The sequence below is a fragment of the Dromaius novaehollandiae genome, chromosome 17 (genome assembly GCF_036370855.1).
Source record: "Dromaius novaehollandiae isolate bDroNov1 chromosome 17, bDroNov1.hap1, whole genome shotgun sequence".
In the NCBI taxonomy this organism is placed as follows: domain Eukaryota; kingdom Metazoa; phylum Chordata; class Aves; order Casuariiformes; family Dromaiidae; genus Dromaius; species Dromaius novaehollandiae.
In genome coordinates this window covers 11091270-11116185 of record NC_088114.1, presented here as the reverse complement: position 1 = coordinate 11116185, position 24916 = coordinate 11091270, and the positions used below count along the sequence as shown (strand labels likewise).

General features: G+C 38.1%; 1 protein-coding gene across 3 annotated transcripts in view; it reads left to right on the top strand.

Moving 5' to 3' along the window:
- PI4KA (phosphatidylinositol 4-kinase alpha) overlaps positions 1-24916 on the top strand; it is a 65925-nt gene that overhangs the window by 36087 nt on the left and 4922 nt on the right. For 2 of the 3 annotated variants that reach the window (XM_026104288.2, XM_026104287.2), the window contains exons 20-52: positions 615-723; positions 1397-1533; positions 2266-2399; positions 3477-3559; positions 3826-3896; positions 4009-4133; positions 4821-4902; positions 5672-5755; positions 6110-6199; positions 7352-7471; positions 8038-8130; positions 8489-8645; positions 8921-9048; positions 10282-10440; positions 10703-10854; positions 11409-11516; positions 12248-12375; positions 12457-12576; positions 13233-13312; positions 13463-13656; positions 14388-14478; positions 15246-15413; positions 16004-16057; positions 17057-17177; positions 17506-17635; positions 19858-19928; positions 20903-20975; positions 21100-21170; positions 21788-21897; positions 22503-22607; positions 23098-23223; positions 23561-23681; positions 24302-24461. In XM_026104288.2, the coding sequence (XP_025960073.2) occupies positions 615-723; positions 1397-1533; positions 2266-2399; positions 3477-3559; positions 3826-3896; positions 4009-4133; positions 4821-4902; positions 5672-5755; positions 6110-6199; positions 7352-7471; positions 8038-8130; positions 8489-8645; positions 8921-9048; positions 10282-10440; positions 10703-10854; positions 11409-11516; positions 12248-12375; positions 12457-12576; positions 13233-13312; positions 13463-13656; positions 14388-14478; positions 15246-15413; positions 16004-16057; positions 17057-17177; positions 17506-17635; positions 19858-19928; positions 20903-20975; positions 21100-21170; positions 21788-21897; positions 22503-22607; positions 23098-23223; positions 23561-23681; positions 24302-24461 (3755 nt within the window). Of the gene's footprint in view, positions 1-614; positions 724-1396; positions 1534-2265; positions 2400-3476; positions 3560-3825; positions 3897-4008; positions 4134-4820; positions 4903-5671; positions 5756-6109; positions 6200-7351; positions 7472-8037; positions 8131-8488; positions 8646-8920; positions 9049-10281; positions 10441-10702; positions 10855-11408; positions 11517-12247; positions 12376-12456; positions 12577-13232; positions 13313-13462; positions 13657-14387; positions 14479-15245; positions 15414-16003; positions 16058-17056; positions 17178-17505; positions 17636-19857; positions 19929-20902; positions 20976-21099; positions 21171-21787; positions 21898-22502; positions 22608-23097; positions 23224-23560; positions 23682-24242; positions 24462-24916 lie in introns of those variants that run through there. The other variant, XM_064522156.1, reaches the window with a different exon arrangement.

Genomic DNA, 24916 nt, shown 5'->3' with positions numbered 1-24916 from the left:
TGGCTCTTTGTACAAAAAATGTCAACTTTAAATATTAAAAAATAATCTTCTCTTGCTTGTTTAGACAGTGAATTCTCCAGGACTGATGTCATTGTATGCGTGGGTGCAAACAATAAAAGATCCCCAAATAGTGCCTCAACATATTTCTGCAAAGTCAATAAACAATAGCAACCAAAAATACATTAGACTAATATTTCTTTTTGTTTTTGAGTTTGTTTGTACTGAAACAAAGCTGCATGGTATTGCCTTCAACTCACTGTTTAAAGAATGCTGTGATCTCTTCCTCTCCACAGTTGTTGTATACTGATACTATGTCCTCTTTAGAGGTTACTGCATCAATATGGTATATTCCTGTGTAAAAACAAGTGAATTTTTGCTTCATGTATTTCAAGTATTATCATTTAAGGTATTATAACAAAATCAAGTTTTCTTCAATATAACAATAGCAATGTAATGTTAGTTTACAATAATATTAGTTTATTATTAGAAATTAGATGACAGTGTTGCCTTTGGAAATCATACTAAATTAAGGTACATGAACTGATTCTTTAACATGGAGTTAAGTTACCGTAGCCCCCAGCATCTTCAGATTTTAACCTTTATTTCTTTGTTAGCTCACTAGGCGCTTGCCACCCATCAAGGAGGCCAAGCCCAGGCTGCAAAAGCTCTTCCGTGACTTCTGGCTGTATTCAGTGCTGATGGGATTTGCTGTGGAAGGATCAGGTAGTGTAAATTCTAGTAGAATAGCATTGATACCTAGATTTAAACTCTTGATGAACATAAGTGTAATTGTATGAAAATCATTCACAGTAGGGTGAAGAAAGATTACAGACATAAAGCATAAAGTAAGCAGCTTATGTGACAGTTTTCTGGTAGAATTTCATTACATCCTGGTTCTGTTTTGCCATGGGATTCAGCACAGTGTGATTTGTTCTTGTACCTAGGCTTTTTTGTACCTAGGCTTTTTTTTGTTTTGTTTTCTCAGCTAATACTGCTGGTTAGCCATGACTTAGGAGTTTTGATAGCTAAGTTTTTGAAAGAGAAGATCAGACACGTAGGGAGGTGTAAGATGGAAACAAGGTAGAAACTTATCCATTGGGAAGAAGTTTCACTTGGCCTTACCTAAGCGTGTTTGTTAGGTTTGGAACACAGTCCACTTGTGCTGAGTGTTTGTACATAGGTCCATGAAAAGTTCGCCCTAAGAAGTAGTGCAAAGCTTGATAATGCTGATTAACTTTGTGAATCTTAATCTGTTAGACCTGTTAGAGGATTGGTAAGAATTTGGTTTAATGATGATAGTAATTGCTGAATATGGTTCATTGAGCTGTATCAGCTTAATGTATTCTTCCCCTCACCTTGACTCCCCCCTGCCCTCTTTTTTGCACTTGTGTTCCAGGTCTGTGGCCAGAAGAATGGTATGAAGGTGTATGCGAAATTGCCACCAAATCTCCGTTACTCACATTTCCTAGCAAAGAACCTCTTCGATCTGTTCTTCAGTACAATTCTGCCATGAAAAATGATACTGTGACTTCTGTAAGAATCGATTTCTTTTATCGTGTCCTTCCATGATGTCCTCTAGGTATTAAAACAATACAGTAACGAAGAAGTACTTCTCTGGAATAGCACAATACTGTTTTTACCTGCCTCCTAGTAGTGAAAAACAGCTCCCCCCCCCCCCCCCCTTTTTTCCTCCTCTCACTACTTTTCTGACAACAGGGTATGTGAATGACGTGGGTTTGTTTTCACTGAGTGTGATAATACATGCGTTTGTGGTAGCTACAGTATTCTGGTCAAGTACAGAAACCAAGTCTGTGTGGAGAAGGAAGCCCTCTAATAGTCTGCTTCATCCATTCTCGATCAGGCTGATAAAACTTGTACTATAAAAAAAAAAAAATTAGCTTTGGAAGGAAACAACCTGTTCATTCTCTCTCCCTGCTCAAAAGAAGGTTAATTGAGCTTTTATCTTTTTTGTTCTGGCTTACTACTGGTATACTCCTGTCTCTCTCTAGTGTCTGCAAGATAGATTTTACCTGAAGAGTATTTGTGATAGGAGTGTAAGTGGATTGAAGAGTTGTTGCTTATGAGATGCCTCTGTTTGGCTCTCAAATAACATAGAAATCTGCATGTGTCTAGATGTTTAGGCCTGTAACATCAAAGCACAGCACAACAGTCCTGTGAAGTTTCAGAAGCTGGACAGCAAATACATTCAAAACACAAACTATTATAGTTGTCCGACTTTAGATAACTGAATGTATTCATCTTTAGGCGGAATTAAATGAATTGCGGAGTACCATAATAAATCTCTTGGATCCTCCTCCAGAAGTGTCAGCATTGATCAATAAGCTGGACTTTGCCATGTCTACTTATCTCCTTTCTGTCTACCGTCTGGAGTATATGAGGTATATATGTACTTTTTTCTTTTCCCATACTGGATTTTTTTTAATTGTGTTGGGTATTTGGCTTTGGGGGGGGGGGGGGTTGTTTGTTTTGGTTTTTAATTTTTAAATGTTCAAGTCAGAATTGCCAGAAACTAAGATAAATGAGAATCAATATTTTGAGTCAAAGGAGCTCCGTGGAAGACACTGACACTGGGAATTCATCTGTGCCAAAGTTCCTTTAGGGTGGATAAAAGGATGGAATACTATAGCTGGGCCTCAAAAATGTGAGCTTCTCTGTACAGGAGCTAATTGAAGATGAACACAAGCGCCCTAGAAAGGACAGTCTTGAAAGTGTAATGCATCTGCACAGAGTTGAGGTCTTGTGCTTTTACCTCTGAAGAATAGCACAGATAATCTTCTGTGCTGTGAGTATAGTAATAGAGGAGCTGAGAGAACTATTTCTGTAGCAGGCTTTTATTCCCTTCACTAGTGTGATTTACTTTGTACCAATTTAATTTACTGAATTCACAGATTTTCTTTCTTTACAAGCTTATTGATTACTGCTATTCAAAAAACATTCTGTAGGTGAAAGCTGAGGTGAGGGTCTGGCAGTGAAGAAAGTAGGAAGAAGCTTCCCCATCTCATATTTACTTTGACAGCAACTAAACAACAGGGATAAACATTTCCTGAAACTTCCTGGCTGTATTTTAGAAACAGTTTTTTAATAAATAATATTTCCATCTTGTACGAATACAACACATGCACCTGCCTATAGAAATGCAAGGAATTGTACCATGTTTTTGTGTTGGTGGTGATTATGTAACTGCATCATCAGATTTCCCCCTCCTGTGGTATGTAAGTTATTTTCTCGGTGGCAAACCAGCTCTTTATTATGTGAGCCCTGTTATCTCAATATAGAAAGAAATGGCAGTATCAGACTTCCTGGAGAATTGAAATTACTGTAAAATAATCATTACTGTTTGTGTTAGTATGTACTGTGGTGTTAAAAGTACTCTAGATTTGTGTTGAAGGTATTTAAACAGAAAAGAAAACAAAACAACCCCCCCCCCAAACCCCGCAAAACTGTTGTCCTTCTAGGGTGTTGCGTTCAACTGATCAAGATCGCTTCCAAGTCATGTTCTGCTATTTTGAGGATAAAGCAATTCAAAAAGACAAATCTGGTAAGATTATCTATCCAGGTTATGTTGCAACTTGAGATACTAGAAAGTGTGATCTCCAGGCATGCAAATCTAAAACAAATCGAACTGGGCTAAGTAACAAAGTGAATCACATTCAGTAGGTTGCTGTTATTTTATTTTTGCCAGAGAAAGGTGATTTTATTTTGAAAGTTTTGTTCAGTTCTGGCTGAGTAAACACACACACCTTTTAACATTTAAAGAAAATGTAAATCTGATAACCAAACCTGTGACTTCTCTCAATTCTTCAGGCATGATGCAGTGTGTGATAGCTGTTGCTGATAAGGTATTTGAAGCTTTCCTGACAATGATGGCTGATAAAGTAAGTTACTTGGAAACTAAAATTAGTTTTGTACAAATGTTCTCATTCAATTTATGAAAATTTGTTTAGCTTTTTCCTTAAATGCTTCATATTTTTTTCGAAATGTTTTTAGCCTAAAACCAAGGATAACGAAGAAGAGCTGGAGAGACATGCTCAGTTCTTACTGGTGAATTTTAACCACATTCACAAGAGGATAAGGAGAGTTGCAGACAAATACTTGTCTGGTCTTGTAGATAAGTGAGTTACAGATTTCACTTCTCGGTTGCTTTTTTCACACTTACTACTCAGAGAATATTCATGGAAGTGAGGAAGGCAGGCATGTGGATGTCATGACTGGTAGTTCTGCTAGACCATCTCCTTGAAAAATATTATCCAAAAATGCTTTTAAACCTGGCTCTGAAACCCCTGCTAAAAAAGGCAGTTTCTTTATACTATTCCCACAGGTGGAGGAAGGCAAAATGCTCAAAAAAAAAAAAAAGCTTTACCTCATCATACCGCATTCAAAATACTCTGTCCTCTGCTGGACAATAGGCCATAGTGTGTTCTGTTTGCATAGCAATGTAAAGATTTAAGGAAAAAAAATACTGAAGTAATTATTTCAAAACTTTAATTATTTTAAAACTTTAAGAGTCATCTAGCCTGAAGTGTTGCATTGAATTTGTTTTTCTCTCAGGTGTGTTTCTCTCAGGTTTCTCTCAGTTACCTCAGTTCCTAGGAAACAGCTCCACTTAGCTTGCTTTTGGAGAGCTTTGGATACATATTGAGCCAGTCCGTTGTGAGCTATGGCAAGCTTAGTGCATTCTGTTGTATATGAGTTTACCTAGCGATGTACATAGCTCTTTGAGCAACTTCATTTCTTGATAAAAACATTTCCTTCCTCAGCTCCCCATAGTCATTGTGTGTGTGATTCCTGTCTTGCTCTAGATTTCCTCACTTGCTATGGAGTGGAACTGTGCTGAAGACTATGCTAGATATTCTGCAGACACTGTCACTGTCTCTTAGTGCAGTAAGTTCCTTTTTCTTGTGATGCTATTACGATTATAAAATATACCTCCCCACTTCTTTTTCCCAGAACTGAATTTTTTCCTTTGTTCTGCAATTATTTAACATTTACTTTTTTGAAGTTCTTGGTTTGTTTGGGCCACAGAAGGAGAACTCTCATCATTAAGATTTATATAATCTTAATTTTAAAAATAATTTATTAAATCTCAGTGTACTCCTGTGAGGTAAGGAGTGTATTCGCACCCCTATTTTATAGATAGTAAAAGTAGTGCTTGAAAGTTATCAAATGAGGTTCAGGAAGTCAATTTAGTGTTTAAAAATAAAATAAAGGATTGCTAATTCCAAATTATAACTATCAAACTGTCTTATTTGAAGTAAAAGTTTGGAATTTATTTTTTTGAATGATTATGATTGTCAGATTATATTCTTTCCATTCTGTGTATGTGTATCCATATTCTTTGGGCTCTCAAAATATTATGTACTAGTGGTTTTGAAGATGGAAATGCTTTGTAGAAGTTTATTTTAGTACTAAATGTTGGGGAGAGGGCTTAGATTTTTTTTAAATAATTGATGTGTGCTGAAAACCAAACTGGAATTAAAAAAGTCTCTTAAAGATTTTTAGATTGACTTTGTTCAGATTGACTTTGAGAGCCAAATGTTAGCAAAGGGGTTTGTAAATCAGACTTCCTGTTTGGGGAGAGTGCCACTTGTATTGTTCGAGGTAAGTGATGATGAACTTTATCTTACTGAGACTTGACATTGCCTTTGTTTAGGACATTCACAAGGACCAACCATACTATGACATTCCAGATGCTCCGTATAGAATAACTGTCCCTGACACACATGAAGCCAGAGAGGTAGGCAGTCCTCCTTGATACATCAAATGACAAAATAATGCCTGACTCTTTGTGTCTTGGAGATAAATTGCTCTGAGCAACTCTGAAAGGTCCTTTTCTGAAAATGTGTCCTTAGGTAAGATTTTCCTAATATCAAATGGCAGCTGGGCATTTATATTTTTCTGAATCTTGGCATGAAGCATGACAGTTCTTTGCTTACCAAGGATATATTTCATTGTTAAGGGAACTTTTAACTGTATCAGGTTGCTGAAACCTGTCTTAGTTCATATAATTTTATTTATTACACCATTAAAAACACTGCTTCTTGTTAAATATCCAATATTTTACTGACTGTATTGATGCTTTTTTAATTAGAGTATAGTGAAGGATTTTGCTGCACGCTGTGGAATGATTCTGCAAGAAGCAATGAAATGGGCTCCTTCTGTTACAAAATCTCATCTACAGGTAATGAGCCTTCATCTGTGGAAGAATTTGATCTTTACATATCTCCAAAATTAAGAACTAGATTGTATGTTGTTCTTGATTTTTTCAGGCTATGCAAACATCATTTTAAATCTCCTGTCTTTTGAAGATTTCCATTATGACACTGGCAGGGAATAATTAAAATTATTACTTTTATGTGACTTTTGATGTAGTCCACACCTGAATATTTTTAAAATAACATTTTTATAAACAGTTCTTTATCCAAAAATTTGGTATAGAAAACTCTGCCTAACAAAGATTAATTCTATCTGGTGCATTAGCTGAAAATACCAGGTGGTCAGAAGTATGTGTGATTAGGATGTAAAATTTGTCCTTCTTGGAAGGACTTTTTTTTTCCCTCCCAGTCTTTACAGTTCATTTTTGAAGTGCAGAGGAACACTGTTAATGTGAGAAGATTGTAAACTACAGGCTTGAATTCAAGCATGGGTGCAGTAGATGCTCACATATGGCAGAGTTCAATAGGAAGTGCTCACAAGACTTAGCAAAGGCTACAAAAGACTATTTATGATGTACTAATAAAAGTACTAAAATGCCTTCTATATAAACCAAGTCTTGCCAGAGTAAAATGCAGATCTCTTCTGCTAATCCTTTGCTGAGCAGCCGGAGAAAATTAGTCTGGATTACACTAATATTCTGCCTAGAAGAGTCTGTCTTAGTGCTGATAACGGTTTCCGGGAAGGCTCAAGAACAGTCTGAAACAGAACTGCAAATCTACCCAGGGTTTGTATTTCTTTCCCTAGAAAGAAATAAACAAGGGACTCTCCTTTTTGAGAAAGGATAACTAATTATATTCCCATCTTCCAGGGAGTCCAAAGCACTTCCTTCTGTAAAGTACTGTGAAAAGTGTTTCATTTTAAAAAAGACATCAGCTTTCAGATACCTTACCTTTTACAAAATGGAATGAGTCTTATGCTTTATGTATCTAGGATGACGTTCAGAGTTTCCTAGTATCAAGGGAGCAATGCCTAAAAGGGAAGCGTAGAGACAGTGTTTGTTGTCAGATGTATGTATAGCTGAGTTTTCTGGTAGTTCACAATGATGGACCACTTGCTATGAGCTGCCCTTTCTAGAAGAATGCAATAGTTTTCCAACAAACATAATTGTTTCTCTCAGGAGTACTTAAACAAACATCAGAACTGGGTATCAGGTTTGTCCCAGCACACAGGACTGGCTATGGCTACAGAAAGTATTCTGCACTTCGCAGGCTACAACAGACAGAACACCACTTTGGGCGTGAGTATTAGGCATAACTCTTGTTTGTTTGTTCGTGTAGCTGTGTAGCTGTCATATTAATTTGATAACATTCAGTACAGCCAGGTATATGGATTTTTCTAAATCAGTTTTGTCACAGTACTTGAGCATTTACTCTGAAAGATCCCTTATTTCTTTCTATCTCAAATCAAGTTATCTCCTAATAATGACGATGATCTGAAAAGTAAGACGATGACAAATAAGAGAGTAAAACTGTAGCTGTTCCACCAACTCAGATCCTTTGTACTCTTCTGTTTTTTTTCCTTACCTGTTCATGAAAGGGGAATAGCAGCCCCAGAGATTTTTTTATGCCTTTTTTAATGCTTTTTTTTCCCCCTTGATCTCAGACTATATTCATAGAATTAATGCATGTATCCCTTATTTGTTTTTTATTGGTCGTGGTACTGTTGTATCTAATAGTCCTGATACTCTTCTGATGATAAGCCCAAGGAAAACTAAACATAAAACCTATGTGAAGGTTTAAATAGAAAAGAGCATGTGTGCTTGGATAGGTACAGCATAAACAGCTATATATGATCTGGTCATAGGCAACCCAGCTAACAGAAAGACCTACTTGTGTGAAGAAAGACTACTCCAACTTCATGGCTTCTCTTAACTTGCGTAACCGCTATGCAGGAGAGGTAAGTACAGGATTTCTCCCAACTGTGGAGTGTTTACCAGCTACAGCATGGCTTTTCAGGGGATTATGTCCTTTCCAACTTTAATTATTGTATGGTTCTATGTTCATTTAAGCATGGACTTTAAAGTTAAATCCCTTTCAAGATAAAGGATGTAATTTTCCTAGGTTATTAAGCAGATCATTTTATTGTTAGTCTTGCAATGAGTTCTTAGATTGTAGGTAAAGCTGAGGAGCTTTAGCCAAGTAGTAATGAAAGATGTCTCTGTTTATAGTGGATCTCCTTGCTCAGCACACAACTCATCCCAAACTGGGCTTCTGAAAATATTGCTCCCTGTTGAAAAAAGGATTATATTTTACAGGTTTCTGGAATGATTCAGTTCTCAAATGCTACCGGACGAACATCTGACCTGAATAAACTGATGGTTAAAGAGCTGAATGATGCTCTTGAATTGGGCCAGACTGAATTCTATACTCAAGCCATGTTTAAGTTGACTGCACTGCTAATAAGCAGCAAAGGTAATGAAAACCAAATGGAGTTCTGCTTTCTGGCTGTGAATGCCAAGAGTACAAACAACAAAAAATACATATATGCAAACCCAGTAAGTATCAGTCTGAAGCAAAACTACGTCTGGATTTTTTCAATTATACTTATTTTAGGGAAAAGCCTCTCAAACTAAAAGCTATTTATTAGGAATTGATTATCACATACTTTGCACACCAGTTTCATGCCAATGTGAAAAGTATTTCTTATTCATTCTGTTGGAGAAATCTGTGTGAATGTTTGTTTTCAGACTGTGACCCCCAGCTCCTTCATCATCTGTGCTGGGGACCTCTGCGAATGTTCAATGAACATGGCATGGAAACAGCAATTGCTTGCTGGGAGTGGCTGCTTGCTGCCAAGAATGGAATAGAAGTGCCGGTAGGAAGCTATTTAACAATTCTTTTTCCACCCCTGCAAGGGGAGAAGAGAGAAGAATATGGAGAGAGTAACAGTTATTGTGAATCCATTTCAAATAAGGATGTTAAATGTATTGTTAATCAGTTAAGCAGAGGTTTCCTGGTAGGCTAATGTATTGATGGTAGTCTGAATGCCCTCACTAAGTGGACTGTGGGAAATGGATCTCTCTCAGCAGCAGGGATGATATAGCCAAGGCAAGTTGTTAGGATCTCAGCTGTAGAACTGATTTTGCTGCCCAGGTACCTGAGCTGCTCATGAATTGGCTCCTGAACTCCTGCAATTTATATAATAGTATTCTAAAACAAACGGAAGTCAATGCCCCCGCTCATCATTCAGAGCCTCTGGTATCTGGCATTGCTTCCTTGCATTAAAAATAGGCTTGCAAATGTCATAATCCTGTGTCAGGCTAGACCAGCTGTATTTTGTGAAGAGAGGACAAATCTAGTAGTAGTAAAGCAACTCACCACACACAGATGGAAAAATCTGCCTTTGGAAATAGCTCCATTGAGTGAGTATGAAATGTTTTGCTTACTGGGAATAATCATCAATCTGAATTTATGTAGGTCAGTACCACATGCATATTGCAGTGGCTTAACTTCTTAAAAATTGGTTTCATTTTTTTCTCTTAGGCTTATGGGAGATCTCTTCTGTGTATCTTGTTGAGGAGATGAGGTGAGCACCCTCAGTTGCTGGGCTTCCCCTCTACCAGAGGATGCTGCTCCTTAGAGCAGGGCCAACAAAAGTGAATGTGCACCAGCTTTCTCTTGTGCAGTTCATCCTTTGCGTGCCCTAATGAGCCAGATTGTCCTGCACTGCATGAGAAGGTGGTGTATATTTGTCTCTGATGCTGTGGTGTTGGAGGCAGTATCCTTCAGTAGAGGGCGAGAAAGGACAGCACCAGGTGATTAGCAGTTCAGTCTCCTCAGCAAAATACAGAGCTTGTCTGCTGTTGCCTGTGGTCTTTCCATTACAAACTGAACTTCTGAAGGGGTCTTTCTTCCCTTTGTAATTTAAGATGTGAAAGAAACTTTATTTCGGGTGGGGTATATAGACCTGTCTCTGCCTCTCCATTAACAGGGCAGCGTTTTTTAATTGATGTATTCAGCTCCTTGCGTGCCCTTTGGAGAAAGTCTCTGCTTTACACACAAGAAGATGCTCCTGAAGTGGGAAACACTGTAATCTTCTTTTTTGTAGTTCATGCGGGAAATGGCAGGAGCCTGGCAAATGACAGTGGAGCAGAAAGTTGGCCTGTTTTCTGCTGAGCAGAAAGAAGCAGATCCATTAGCAGCCTCAGAAGAGAGCCAGCCGAGGCCTTGTCCGCCAGAAGTCACCCCACATTACATCTGGATAGATGTACGTATCTCTCTTCTGGAGTGTTGCATCTATGATGACATTGCAGTGACACTGTAATTAAGCTACTCTGCACTGTTCGGTCTCATAATTCTGGAAAGGTAGTGCAGCTTGTGACTGTAGTACCTCTGCCTTAAAACCAGGAGCCATGCTCTTTTTAAAGGGGCATAATAATTGGGGGGTGGAAAAAGGTATCTGAAACAGAGAAGATGCTTTTTTTGAGAGAAATCAAAGGAAGTATGGCATGTCTGTCTCTGTTTCTCAGTTTCTGGTGCAGAGATTTGAAATAGCCAAGTACTGCAGTTCTGACCAAATAGAGATCTTCTCCAGCCTGCTCCAGCGGTCTCTTTCCTTGAACATTGGAGGAGCGAAAGGCAGTTTGAATAGGCATGTGGCAGCAATTGGACCACGTTTTAAGTGAGTGAGGTTTTTCTTTCTTTGTGGAAGGAAATAAGGTTGGGGTGGGAGGAGAGGGAAGAACTGAACACCAAATGTGTAACTTGTCATTGGCCTCAAATGGTGAAAATTCTTTTAAAAGCGTGGAATGATTTAGAGTGTAAGCTCTGTTTTCAAAGTAGGGCTAGCTAAATTAGCTTGGAAGTAATTTTTGGTGCTTCAGAAAACTTCATGGGATACTTTTATTACTTTTAGTAATGAACTGCCTATGTCACAGATCTAGTCAATGCATTAGTTAGGTAAAATTTTGCTACATCAATTGTTTTCACTTTTTGTGACTTGAAGACTTCAACTTTCTATCGTTCTGTAGCCACAGCTTTAGGAACAGGCTGACAATAAAACAGTTTGCCAAGGATGATTAAATGGACACTTTTCTGCTTGTATGACTTGGATGGAGTTATAGCTGTTAGTAGGGTTTATATGGTGTTGCCTTGGTCACCATTGTGGAAATGCAAAAAATTTCATGGTCTAAATATATATATATATTTTTTTTTCTTTTTTTTTTTTTATATTAGGTTGCTGACTCTGGGGTTGTCTTTGCTTCATGCTGATGTGGTTCCAAATGCAACTATTCGAAACGTGTTGAGAGAAAAGATTTATTCAACTGCCTTTGATTATTTCAGGTATTCTTTTTATTTGCAATTACTCACTGAAAGTTTGTGTGTGCAACTTCCTAAATTTTTTATGATACTTCAAAGCAGCAACTGTCTTTCTCTTGTCGTGATTTAATTTCTTCCTTTCTTTTTTCAGCCATTAAAACAAAGACTTTTCTTTATCTTGTGCCTCAATATAGTTCATGAACTGTCTTGATGAGGCTTACATGTAAGCTCCAGATTTATATGTGGTTTATAAACTAGTATCTTCAGGGCAGTTCATATTCTTTCCTTTCTCCCATTATTCTGGCGATTATGTAATACTAAAAACTGTACCTAGATTTATAAGATCTAAAAGAATTGCTGTTGCGGAGTGTATGGCTGAAATGTTGCTTCATACAGCTTTGAAAATATATCCTTGCAGAATCTGATGATAAATGTACTTTCAACATTTGGCATGGGCGTAATAGAAAATGATATAATTGACAGCAGTGTCTGACAATGTGAGGAGGTCAGAGTCAGTCATAATATTAGATTCCAAATGAATCTAAGATGCTGACAGGCTGCCTTAATCTTCAGTTGCAATAGGAAAGTTTTACTCAGTCAGACAGAATAAAGGAATGAGAATAAAATGTAGTGGTGCATAGACTGCTTGTTCTCATAGCTTCTGGTCAGAAGAAAAAAACCATGGCATGATTAGATTTGGGTTTTGGGGTTTTGTTTTACATTCAACTTCACATTTTTTGTGTGATTTCTTTAAGTTGTCCCTCAAAATTCCCTACGCAAGGGGAAAAGAGGCTTCGTGAGGATATTAGCATATTGATCAAGTTTTGGACAGCTATGTTCTCAGACAAAAAGTACCTGACAGCCAGCCAACTAGTGCCACCAGGTGAGTTCCTTTACATGCAGTTTCAAAAACCTGTAGTTTATTTGATTAGATTCTACTTTAGATCTTGTATTCTATTGTCAGATAATCAAGACACTAGGAGCAACCTGGATATCAACGTTGGATCTCGGCAACAGGCTACACAAGGATGGATAAATACCTACCCTTTATCCAGTGGCATGTCAACCATATCTAAAAAATCAGGTATCTCTTTGATTGCAACAAGCTCATTGCATCCCACTTCACAGCATGTTTTATATGCAGATGTTGCTTTAAGCCAATATTTGCCTTTAATGTTGAGCTTATGTTTTCCTGATAGGGTATTTAATTGCTAATGCCAAACTTGGGGTGGTGGTGGTGGGGAATGGTGCCTCACTGGGAGCAAACAGCGAAGTTTTGAAACTAGCTGTTTTGGTTGATAGAACATTCAGTTCTGCAGTGCAGAAGATAGGAGTGGAGGTCAAGGTGTATTGAACTCCTGAAAAGAAATTGCATTACATGTGCACACATGCCCTAGTGATTTTTCTGGGCAGCAGAATGGCATTAGGTTGTTAACTGTATTTTTGCACAGCGATAAGCTATGTTCTGTTCTTGTTAGTAGGCTGCTATGCTTCGAAAGTGAATACAACACTGGCTAAACTAATAACCCTGTAGCCTGTTATACTCCGTGTATTTAGAGAACAACTGCACAAATAGATGCAGTGCTGACTTTCTGAAGTCACTCTGGTCTAAATTTACGAGTGTCCTATGCTGGTTCAGTTCTTTAGCTTGTGTTAAGGTTGCCAGATACAGACAGTTTGAAAGCAGCATTTAAGATATTGAAGAAAAGCCACTGAAAACACTTTTATCTTTTTGTCAAGGGATGTCCAAGAAGACCAACAGAGGGACGCAGCTGCACAAGTACTACATGAAGCGGAGGACATTACTGCTCTCGCTGCTGGTGGGTCATCAGAAGAATAGGGGCACTACCTGAATTTCTGAGACCTTGAAGTTGTTGCAGGATAAATATACTAAAGCAATGTGAGAGGGTGAAAGTGGAATACTTTATTTTCTTCCAAAAAATAATTTGTTTTTAATCTATTTCCCTCAGGCTACCGAGATTGAACGCTTAATCACGTGGTACAATCCACTCTCCTCCCCTGAGCTAGAGTTGGATCAAACTGGAGAGAGCAGTGTGGCAAACTGGAGGTCTAAGTATATCAGTCTTAGTGAGAAGCAATGGAAGGATAATGTGAATCTGGCTTGGAGCATTTCTCCTCATCTTGCTGTACAGCTGCCTACCAGGTGAGAAACTTCAAATGAAGGAAGTGATATAATTCCTGCTGCCTCTCTTAGAGGTTGAATGAGTGCTGACACTGTAAGCACTGATGGCACTTGCTCTTGTTTACAGCAGTCTTGCATCTTTTCACACCTGGCTGAGACCTTTGAAATAAAAAGAACCAGACTGCTTAATAAGACACCCATTTGACTCAAGGTCTAGTGGAGCCTGAGTTCCTTCTCTACCCTCACACAGTATTTTCTTCAGAAGGAATCATGTTCAGTTTTGAATAACATTTCACTCATTAGTGGGCGTAGCATTTAAACAGTGCTAAAAGTATCTTGGAATGAAATGTTCTACCTATATATTGGCTTGTGCTTTAATCAGTTTAACAGAAGAATTTGCATAGTTGGCTACAGAAGGGAAAGAAAATTCTTTCCCGCTTACAACAATGATGTTTTTTGCCAAGTAGAGTTCTAAGCACAGATTTCTGTAGAATCCCAGACAGTGTTTTTCAACCAAGAATTTGATAGTGGGCTAAAATAATTGTGGTTTATACAAAGGCATTGGATGAGGACTAGTTCTTCCTGAATTCTCTTTTGACAGCATATTGGTTCCTCAATGTACATTATTTTATAGGTGAGCTATTTGTTGACTAAGCGTGCACTTTTTTGCCTTTTGCTGTTCTCATCTTCTGACAAGTAAAGAGATTGTTGAAATTAACTAATAACATTATTGTGTTCCTGGTTATTCTTAGATTTAAGAACACTGAAGCTATTGGAACAGAAGTAACTCGTCTGGTTCGATTGGACCCAGGAGCCGTTAGTGATGTTCCTGAAGCAATAAAGGTATTTGTTAATATTGATAGTGTCACAAGGCCTCAGATCGGCTGTTTCCCACAGATATATTGGAAAATACAATCTTTACTTAAGACAGAATGTGTTCTAGTGCATAGCTATGGGAATAGGATGCTGAGACAAGAATCATAGTACTACGAGTATGTGGCTAGCTAGCTGTTTGTACACTTTGCTCCTGTACCTATTCTTGCCATGCCTAAAGCCTTCCAAACCCCATCACTTTCAATACAGCCACTATTTCTGTTCTTTTCACGTAACATGTAAAAAGACTGCTGGACCGAGTCATGGTTATGTGCTGCTGCTGAAGCTGATTTCAAATCTAACCTGTTCTCTCAGTGTCAAAAGAGGCAGAGTGCCTGAAATGGAGGAAATGCCTCATGCTGATCTGCAGTGGAGCCTTCTAGTCATGTGAGGGACAGTCTCGTCAGAGCTGTATTCTGTATATCACCTGTAAAATAGATGAGAGAGAAATTGTACCTTTGACCAATTATAAAAGGGCTCATCCTCTCTTTTTCTCCCTATGCTAGATCTGCTGTATTATGCTTTTTGTAACTCTACCTCACTAACCTCATCCATTCTAATAGTTAGGTTTCCCTGGAAGAACAAATGCTTTAGATGAATAGCTGTTTTGTAAAATAAAATGTAGCATGTTTCATTTTCCATGCTTTAAGAAGTTAGATTATAGCGTTACAGTCTGAGTATTACCCAGGCATTACTGGGTCCTATAAACTCATAACGTGTCTGACCTGCTCTTTCAGTACCTGGTTACGTGGCATACAATTGATGCTGATGCACCTGAGCTCAGCCATGTTCTGTGCTGGGCACCAACAGACCCACCAACTGGCCTTTCCTATTTTTCAAGCATGTATCCGCCTCATCCTCTAACAGCTCAGTATGGAGTTAAAGTCCTGCGATCTTTTCCTCCGGTAAGCTGTCTTCCAAGAAAGCCTAACACTTCAAGCAGAGTTATGGCCTCAGTCATTGTGACTACAGGTTTCATTTTAATACTGTGAAGAGACACATACGCTAAATGGGCACATCACATTGAACAGAGTGAATAGGTTGGGATGAAAACTTCAAGTTAATTGTCCCACATACTGCTGGCTTATCCACTTCCAAGTTCTTTGTCTTTTATAAATCACATCAAGCTGAATTCTTCAGACCATTACTTTCAAATTGTTCTTTTCAGTTCTCAGATATTCTCCTTTCAATGGAAAGGTGCTTCTTCTGAAGGAGCAGAAGGCTCAAATTTTTAATACTTGTCAAACTTGTTATAAGGACTGTAAAATACATATTTGTTAATGATATTTTTTGAAGGAGGTCACTAGGCGGAAAAATCCTTTGATTTGAGAAGGTGGCACATATGTAGCTTAAAATAAAGAAGCAGCGCTAGTAGGAATTTTGTTCATCACCTAAATAAAGAGAGCTTTTCTCTGTACATGTGACCTGTCTTCCATTCCAACTACTGAAACAGCAATTAAAAAAAAAAAAAAAAACCTGCCTTTTCTTTTTTCAGGATGCCATTTTATTCTACATTCCACAGATTGTTCAGGCACTTCGTTATGATAAGGTAAGGACATGAAACAGCTGTGTATGAACCAAGCAAATTTTTAAAACAGCCTTTAGGCTTAAAACTGCAAATCAGACAAAACTTAAGTTTAAACTAATGTTGCTTATTATTGTCTTATACCTAATATATAGAAAAAAATTGTCTCTAGAGACAGGCTTGCTTGGATGCACCTTTATTATGAACAGGTAAACTTGAGAAAACAGAGGCTAAGTAGCTTATCTGGAAGGAGCGAGGTTTTGTTATGGGAAATCTCAGCTGAGCACTCTGTTTGAATAAAGCCTCTGAAGAGGTATGTGAGATGAGTAATAGTGAAATTAAATGAAAATCAGTGTCCTTAATCACTTTTCTGTGGAGTTACGCATAGAAGATATCGGGGGTGGGGGCGGTGTCTCCAGTCTGATACTGTCATAGTCAAACAGAAATCTCCAGAGACCAGAGAAGTAGCTGCAAGTAGAGGAAAGGGAATGCTACCCCTTGAGTGAGATTGCTTTGTGCACTTCAACTTCTTTTGCAAATTTATGTTCCTGCTTTCCAGAATTTCTGTGCAACCGTGCCAGCATGTGCAGTTCTTGCCACCAAAATTATGCAGTTGTCTATATAACTCATATTAAAGGAACATTTAATGATGCTAAGTGAGACCAAAGACTCCGTTACATTGTGCTTTGTAGAAAACTAACTAGGAGACACCCTGAGCTCAAAAAGATTTGAAATCCAAATCGAATAGATAGAAAAAGGTACTGAGGTGGGAAGTAGCTTACCTAGAATCACAAAACAAGTCAGTAATAAAGCTGAAAACAGTTTAGACTCAATCCCCTACCTGTTAGAATACACTGTCATTCTTGAAAGTTCTTCCTAGCAAGGTGAATGAGATTGCACTTATTTTCTTTCCAGACATTAAATAATTTTAAGTTTTGAAGAATAGCTGTTAGAAGCAGTTAACATTGAGTCTCCTTGAGTTGTAACAGTCTTTGATTGTTACTGGACTGCATACTGTTGCAGATGGGTTATGTTAGAGAATATATCCTGTGGGCAGCTGCCAAATCCCAGCTCTTGGCTCACCAATTCATCTGGAACATGAAAACTAATATCTACCTGGATGAAGAAGGACACCAAAAAGATCGTGAGTGGTTTAAAGTTTAATCTAGCTTGATTCCTATTCCTTGCCTCAGTTCAGACTTAAAGCTCCTTCCTGCCTTCTGTCTTGGCAGGAGTAATACTTTGAGCTAGGGAATTTCTGTTTTTCATTTGAAGAGCTAGGGTCCACTCTGTAGAGGTGTTCTGCCTGACAGAATGCATCAAAAGAGCTGCAGCAATCTTTGCATCAGTATCGTTTTTGTTTTAATTATTATTACTACTACTACTAACCAAAGATGGCTATTTCCGTTCCCCATATCATGTAGCACTCTGAAATAAGCTTCTGACACAGATACTTTCATTTTTACATGCAGCTGACATCGGGGAACTCCTGGAGCAACTAGTAGAGGAGATAACCAGCTCGTTATCTGGCCCAGCCAAGGAGTTCTACCAACGGGAATTTGATTTCTTTAATAAAATCACCAATGTTTCAGCCATTATCAAGTAAGTTGTGCTCTTTTGGGGCTCACTGTTCTGGAAATTACCAGTGTCCTATTTAAGAGGCTGAGTTGATTTTAGAAGTACTGTATAGTATTATAGTTATAATAGACTATAATATTATAATATAATAATATATATTACTATCCTATTATAGAGGATAGTATTTTCAGAAAAAAAAATTAATTACTGCTACGGTAAGAAATTGTTTGTTTGTTTTTTTAAATATAACTTACAGTTGTAGTAGGATGCAAAGGTTTGCTTTACTTTAACTTTTAGGGATAATTTGTTTCTGCTCTGATCTCAGTGCTCTATGCTTTAAGCAGGACTTAGCAGTCCTTCCATTTGAAACAGCTGTAACATTTTACTCTGGAAGTACATGGCAGTAAACTTGAACATTAGCTTTTAAACTAATTTTAGCAAATATATTGCGGTGGGTGATAGTGGAAGGAGGCTCCACAGAAAGTGCACTAAGACAGAAATGGAGTTGGTAAAACAATCAGTGCTCTTATGCCAGTTGAAATCCCATTCGTCTAGTTACATTGTCACCTGCCCCATTAATCTGGCTTTTTGGATAGATGACCAGCATTATCTTGAAAAGTTGGCAGAGTTTGCTTCAGGCAGGAAAACTGCACTCTTGTATTTGGGTCTGACAGGCTTACTGTGCTTTTTTTTTGTTTTCCTTATTATAACTTGTTAGGCACATTTTGTGTGGAGTTAAAAACAAACAACCAACCCTAAATCTCATGCATGCTTTTCTTTCTGCTAAAACTCTAAAGACTCCATGAAACTGTCTTTTTCTCTTCACAAAGATATTTTCTTGTGCAGTGTGATACAAAGAGGATTATTCTTTTTGCATATGTAAGTCTCTTTCCTCCATTCATAAATTGTTGTTATGGAGACAGATTTGATATCATGCACACTGGATTGTTCCCTTAAAACTGAAAATCTTGCTCACAGGCTTTCACTGCTGACTATAAAGACTGCAGTGAAAATATGTTGTTTAACTTTTATAAAGCTTGCCAGTGGATGGCAGCAGCTCAGCACACAAGCTCTACGTCTGTGAGTGCAGTTTTGTTGCATATTTTTAAAACATTCTCTTGTGCATGAAAGTAGTTGAAAGTCGTACAGAATCTGTTTCCTGGAACACATTTCCTTTAAAATGAAGCCTTGAAAACCACCAGCTTGAAGACACTGGGCTAACGGACGTTCACATTACAAACTGTCAAATATTAGATGTCTTCTATGTGCATGCCCAGATGCTTTCACCCAGTAGGATGAATTAAAAGGGGAGTTTAGGATCTCAGTATCTTGACATTTAGGATGAAATCAAACCATCTTTTGTTAGGAGTAAGTCATAATTAAGCAACTATAAATAATTATAATTTGCATGCATTTCATCTTGCACTCCAGCTCTAAAATGCATCTGCATTTTAGACATTTCCCACGTAAAGACAGTGTAGAGGAAATGCTGTTTGCTTTGTAGAGGGCGCAAATGAATAAATGTACCATCTAGGATGATTTCATTATCCTAAGTGTTATGTTGCTGCTTCAGTAGTCTGCTGTACTACTTAAAACCATAGCATAAGTAATACCTTTCACTTGCAAACCTCTACACCAGGTGAGTGTGCAATTGCATGACTGACTTCCATACAGGGTTAACACAAGTCCCTGTGCAAATTGGGTAATTGTACATACTAATCGTTAACCGTGTCACCAATTATGCAGTTGGCACCTGCAGTCATGCTAAGTACGTGAGCAAATTAGGCGTGTAATTGCATAGGCATTTTGCTGGCTTGTCTTTTTCCAGTTAGTTTGTGCCACTTCCAAAGCAACATTTTTTATTCTGGAATAAGGCCCACAAGGGAAATTATATTGCTGTAACTATTGCGATGCTTATAAAAGAGGAATTTTGCTCAAATTTCTGTATAAAGAAGATCCCTAATTTATTTCATTCACATCTCTGATGCTGTTTGGGTTTGTCAACAATCTATATGTCATTTTACAAATCAGTGTTAAATCGAAAAACACTCATTCACATAGAAAAGGTTCTTGTTACGTACTGAGCCTTTAAATCCACTAGAAGTGGTGCAGTAAGAGATGTTTGTCTTTATAGGAAAAAACATTTTTAGTGAAGTTTGTATAAATTTGAAACAAATTTTAGGCTAGTACATGAAGTAGTATATAATATGTAGATAAATAAAATAATATATCGTTCATCTTTCTAGACCATTCCCTAAAGGAGATGAAAGAAAAAAAGCTTGTTTGAGTGCTCTATCTGAGGTGAAAGTGCAGCCTGGTAAGAAGTGTTTTAATCATATTATATAGTGGGCTTTTTACATTCAGCATGAGTATATACTTTTTATAAGCAAATCTTGAAATCTCTGGCAAGTAACTGGTCTCAGTTTTGGTGCTGGCAGCTAGGTGGCTGTTTTTCTGTTGCAGCTGGTGTTGTTTCTCTTTAGAAACATAGCCTCTCCCTCTCCCTCTCCCTCTCCCTCTCCCTCTCCCTCTCCCTCTCCCTCTCCCTCTCCCTCTCCCTCTCCCTCTCCCTCTCCCTCTCCCTCTCCCTCTCCCTCTCCCTCTCCCTCTCCCTCTCCCTCTCCCTCTCCCTCTCCCTCTCCCTCTCCCTCTCCCTCTCCCTCTCCCTCTCCCTCTCCCTCTCCCTCTCCCTCTCCCTCTCCCTCTCCCTCTCCCTCTCCCTCTTTTAAAAAAAGGTGAGGCACTTTTAAGAAGCTATGTGATCTCAAGAGTGAAGCGTGTCCCCTTCCCTTCGTTTTCCTTTTTCTCCCTTTAGCAGTCCTTTGAAACATCGTTATCTGAAGGCCCTTGCATCCCTTGAACATATGTTTTCCCCATCTGAACCTTCCCTTTAAAATGGAGTTTGATGAACGCTTTTCCTGATCGCTGTCTAACAGGTCTCAATTCGTCTACCATGTGTTGGTTGTTAAGAGCCCTTCCTAGTGTGGTGGGACATGCTGCCACGTCTTGTTAGGGACTGTTGGAAGAGAAGTCCTGTCTGTACATTTCTGTGGTAAAGACTCTGCAGTATTAGTTTGAAACTGTATTCTATTAGTTTCTGGCAATCACTGACTAATGGAAAGGGTACCACATCCTTTGCGGTTCCCAGACTGTAATCTCTAACTCATCTCTAACATTTATTTAATTCAGAAGCGTCTGCATTGAAGTTACAGACGCTGACGTTAGTTTTCTTCTGTTGTTGCACTAGCCAATGAATTTGTTCTCAGCTGTCTGCTCTGCTCTGTTTTGCAGGCTGTTACTTGCCCAGCAATCCTGAAGCTATTGTTCTGGATATTGATTACAAATCAGGAACTCCTATGCAGAGGTAACATGCTCATGTTGTATTCCTCTGTTAAATTAATTCATCATATTTAGTTTTTGGGTTTTTTTCCTAGAAATTCTTGCTTGGCTAATTTGCACTCATCATCTTTTTATTTATCCCAATTCAGTGCAGCAAAAGCACCCTACCTGGCCAAATTTAAAGTGAAACGATGTGGAGTTAGTGAGCTTGAAAAAGAAGGTTAGTAAATAAGTCTTAATATTGATGCTACTAATTAAGAGTCAGCAATTCCTTTAAAATGGCCTGCTTTCAGTGACCTGTACTGCTGCAGTATAATTGTTTCCATGTTGAACTTTACCCACATAGGTCCAGCTCAGAAATGAAGCCCCATAAAATGGGGAGGGAAGAATAGGAATTGTCTAATTTCTGAAAACTTAAATTCATTTTTTGCCATTTTTTAGTTCCTGAAATCAGGCCACATAGGTATCCTAAATAAATTTTATCAGTTACTTTAGACTAGTTTATAAATTAATTGCCTTCCTCTGGTTTCTAGACTGTAGTGAACTCCATGCTTTTTGGCAGCCTTTTCTCATAATAAATTTTGTGGGAGATTCTAGCGGACTAGTTTAATGTACTTTAGGCATTTTTTCAGGTAGACCGTGAAAGCTATTTTGATGTCTATGTTCCAGTTCTAATACAGGAAGGGAACTGTTTTACGGAATGTACCTTGCAAGGCAGAAATTTCTGTAGTGGACCTGCAGTGAAATGTTGTGTTTTTTAGTGTAGGAGGAATGTTGTGATAACAAAGGTACTAATAAAACTCTATGTCTGGGTTTTGCTTTGTACTCTTTTTGCAGGTCTGCGTTGTCGTTCTGATTCCATAGATGAAAGTGCAGAAGAAGGGGTGGACAGTAAGAAAATCTGTTGGCAGGCAGCTATCTTTAAAGTGGGCGATGACTGCAGACAGGTACAAAGCTACCAGGCTTTGCAGTTACAGAAGATAAAATAATATTAGCATACAAATATTTTTCTTTGGAATCCTTAGAATCCCCATTAGCTATGGACTGAGGAGAGAACTTTGTTGTCTCGCTGTAGAAAATCTGGTTTGGAAACATAGGTCATGCTCTCAAGATGGTTTTATCTAATGCCATGTTTTAAAATTTTTTCTGGAGTTTGTTTCTCAGTTGGTAACATAACATAGTAACATATTGGTAACAGTAGTATTTTCTCAGGTGATGTGTTGTGCAGTGAAGTTTGATTGTTTTTAATTAAGAGGGAATGTTACCTATTATAGCTGGAGTTATTAGTACTCCTCTTATCAAAGAATGATGGAAAAGTTTGTTCTTCATAGGTCAGCAGTTAAATCTTCAGTGTTACCTGCTACACACTTAAACAGCATTTATCTTTTCCATTTTTGGTTTTCCTCAGAGCCATAGTGAATGCACAAACACACATCTGCAGACCTTCTGGGGGAACTTAATGTTCACTTCAGAGTTCTTCAGAGCATTTTGTAACCTGACTTACGATCCGTAACCCCTGTAATGCTTGTGCAATTTTTTTCTTGTATAACAGGACATGTTAGCTTTACAAATCATCGATCTCTTCAAGAACATATTTCAGCTGGTTGGCCTGGATCTTTTTGTGTTTCCATATCGAGTGGTGGCCACAGCTCCTGGGGTAAGTGGATAGTTAACTCTAGAGCTGTAGAAAATAATTCCTTGTTAAAAAAAAAAACAAACAAAAAAAAAACACAACTTTTTTTTTTTCCAACACATACAAAAATTCCATTCTGCGAGGAAATACTGCCCACATAACTTATGCCAAATATTTGGAGTACCAGTGGCAAAAGAGTCTTTCCTCTCCTGTTTCCTGCTTTTCTAAAGCTTTTGGCTTTGAATTTTTGCTGCTTGTGGTTATTTGTGTTTGCTGTTTGATTTTTGGAGACTACATTGTGCAAGTCACAGGAAAGTCGCAAATCTTGTCTTATGTTGCATGGAAGTTCTCAATGTTTGGATCTACTTTTTTATGAATAAACTAGAAATTCTGTATTCAGTGATCTATGAGCTTCCCCACATTTCCCAGGGGACCTGTACAGCTGCCAAGAGCCATGAACAAAATATATGTTGGGAACATGCTTTACAGACCTGTTTCTCCTCTTCCCCTTCAGTGTGGTGTTATTGAATGCATTCCTGACTGCACATCCCGTGACCAGCTGGGCAGGCAGACAGACTTTGGGATGTATGATTACTTTACAAGGCAATATGGAGATGAGTCCACCCTTGCATTCCAGAAGGTAAAATATCAGTTGGCAGACATAGCAAAACTCAACCAAGAAACATTCTAGCTATAAGGAATAATGACAAATAATTGGATAATGACTACCATAATGCTGCATCTGGTTTCTGATGCAGATAGTCCATTTTTAGCTATGAGTAAGTTAGCTAAGGAAGTTATTGCTGCTATAGATATAAGAAGAAGATCATTGAACATTGCTCCAAACTAATCATGAATGGGAAGGCGGACAGGGGGAACAAAACACTTTCTTCAGCTGCATCTGCTCCTGGGATGGTGAGGAGAGATATCAAATTCTCTGTGTTCTTCTGATTTGTTGTAACTTCTTGTTTATACAGGCTCGCTATAATTTCATCCGCAGTATGGCTGCATATAGTCTTCTCCTGTTTCTGCTCCAGATTAAAGACAGGCATAATGGCAACATCATGCTGGACAAAAAGGGACACATCATTCATATTGGTCAGTTACATCTACATTTGAACTTCTGTAGTCATCTTTTCCTTCTGCTGTAAAATAATGTTCATAGAAGATAATAAGACACTTCCCTTTTGAGATCAATCAATATGCTGATTTCACAATTGCTGTATGTGCATGGAATTTCCTATCATGCCTGTTTAGTATTGTATGTATATTTGTGTTGGCTGCTTCTGTGTAAATTTAGTTTTGCAAAACTTTACCAGCTTCAGAAAAGTATATACACATACACATCTGTGTGTGGATGTGTGTGAATATATGAACATATCTTTGGATTCCTTTCATCACTGTATGGGTGTGAATTAAATTTGACTAGTAAAGGTATGTAGTTGTGTGAGACTAACCTCTGCTTTAAATTTGTTTTTCTGGAACTCCAGTGATGTTTTGGCAAGGAGTTTACTTGACATCATGATCCTTAGTCTAGTCTAATGTCATAGATGTGATTCTTTTGATATTCTTATACTTCACCAGAGCTTATTTTCAGTTGGTAGGAAGACAAAAAATCAGAATTAATATGTGAAATCCACCTCTCCTTTCTTCTGTCAGCTTCAACAGTGCACAATTAACCAACAAAGTATCTGAGCCGGCTTATCTTTTGTGCACAGATTTTGGATTCATGTTTGAAAGCTCACCTGGTGGAAATCTGGGCTGGGAGCCAGACATTAAGCTGACTGACGAGATGGTGATGATAATGGGAGGAAAAATGGAGGCAACTCCATTCAAGTGGTTTATGGAGATGTGTGTCAGAGGCTATCTGGCAGTCAGGTGAGGCATTCTTAATTCTCAAAAGTGGAAGTGTTTGCACACCTAAAACCAGATGAGAAGTTAAATAATAATAAGTATTTGTTTGTCAGGGGTCTGAGCCTGTCTGTTATATCCCTTAGTAATGATGCCAACTGTCCAGGTACAAGCTTTAAAACAGTTTAATAGCCCTGTAATTTTACAGTCTGACTTTGTTCTGTTCTTATGTGACATTTGAGGTGTTTATATTGTATTTAATTAATAAATGTAATGTTCTCCTTTCTTCACTCAGTTTAGTATGCCATTTAGACTTTGCAGTAAAAAAGCGTAGGAGAATCAAAATCTTCCTTTTTTTCGTAATATGACAACCATGTTAGTCATTGTTTCAGTTGGAGTTAATTAGGCAGGACATATAAAATAGTGCTACAACTTCTGCTGTAAAATAGACAGAGATTTTGGTAGCCCAGCTCACTAGCTAT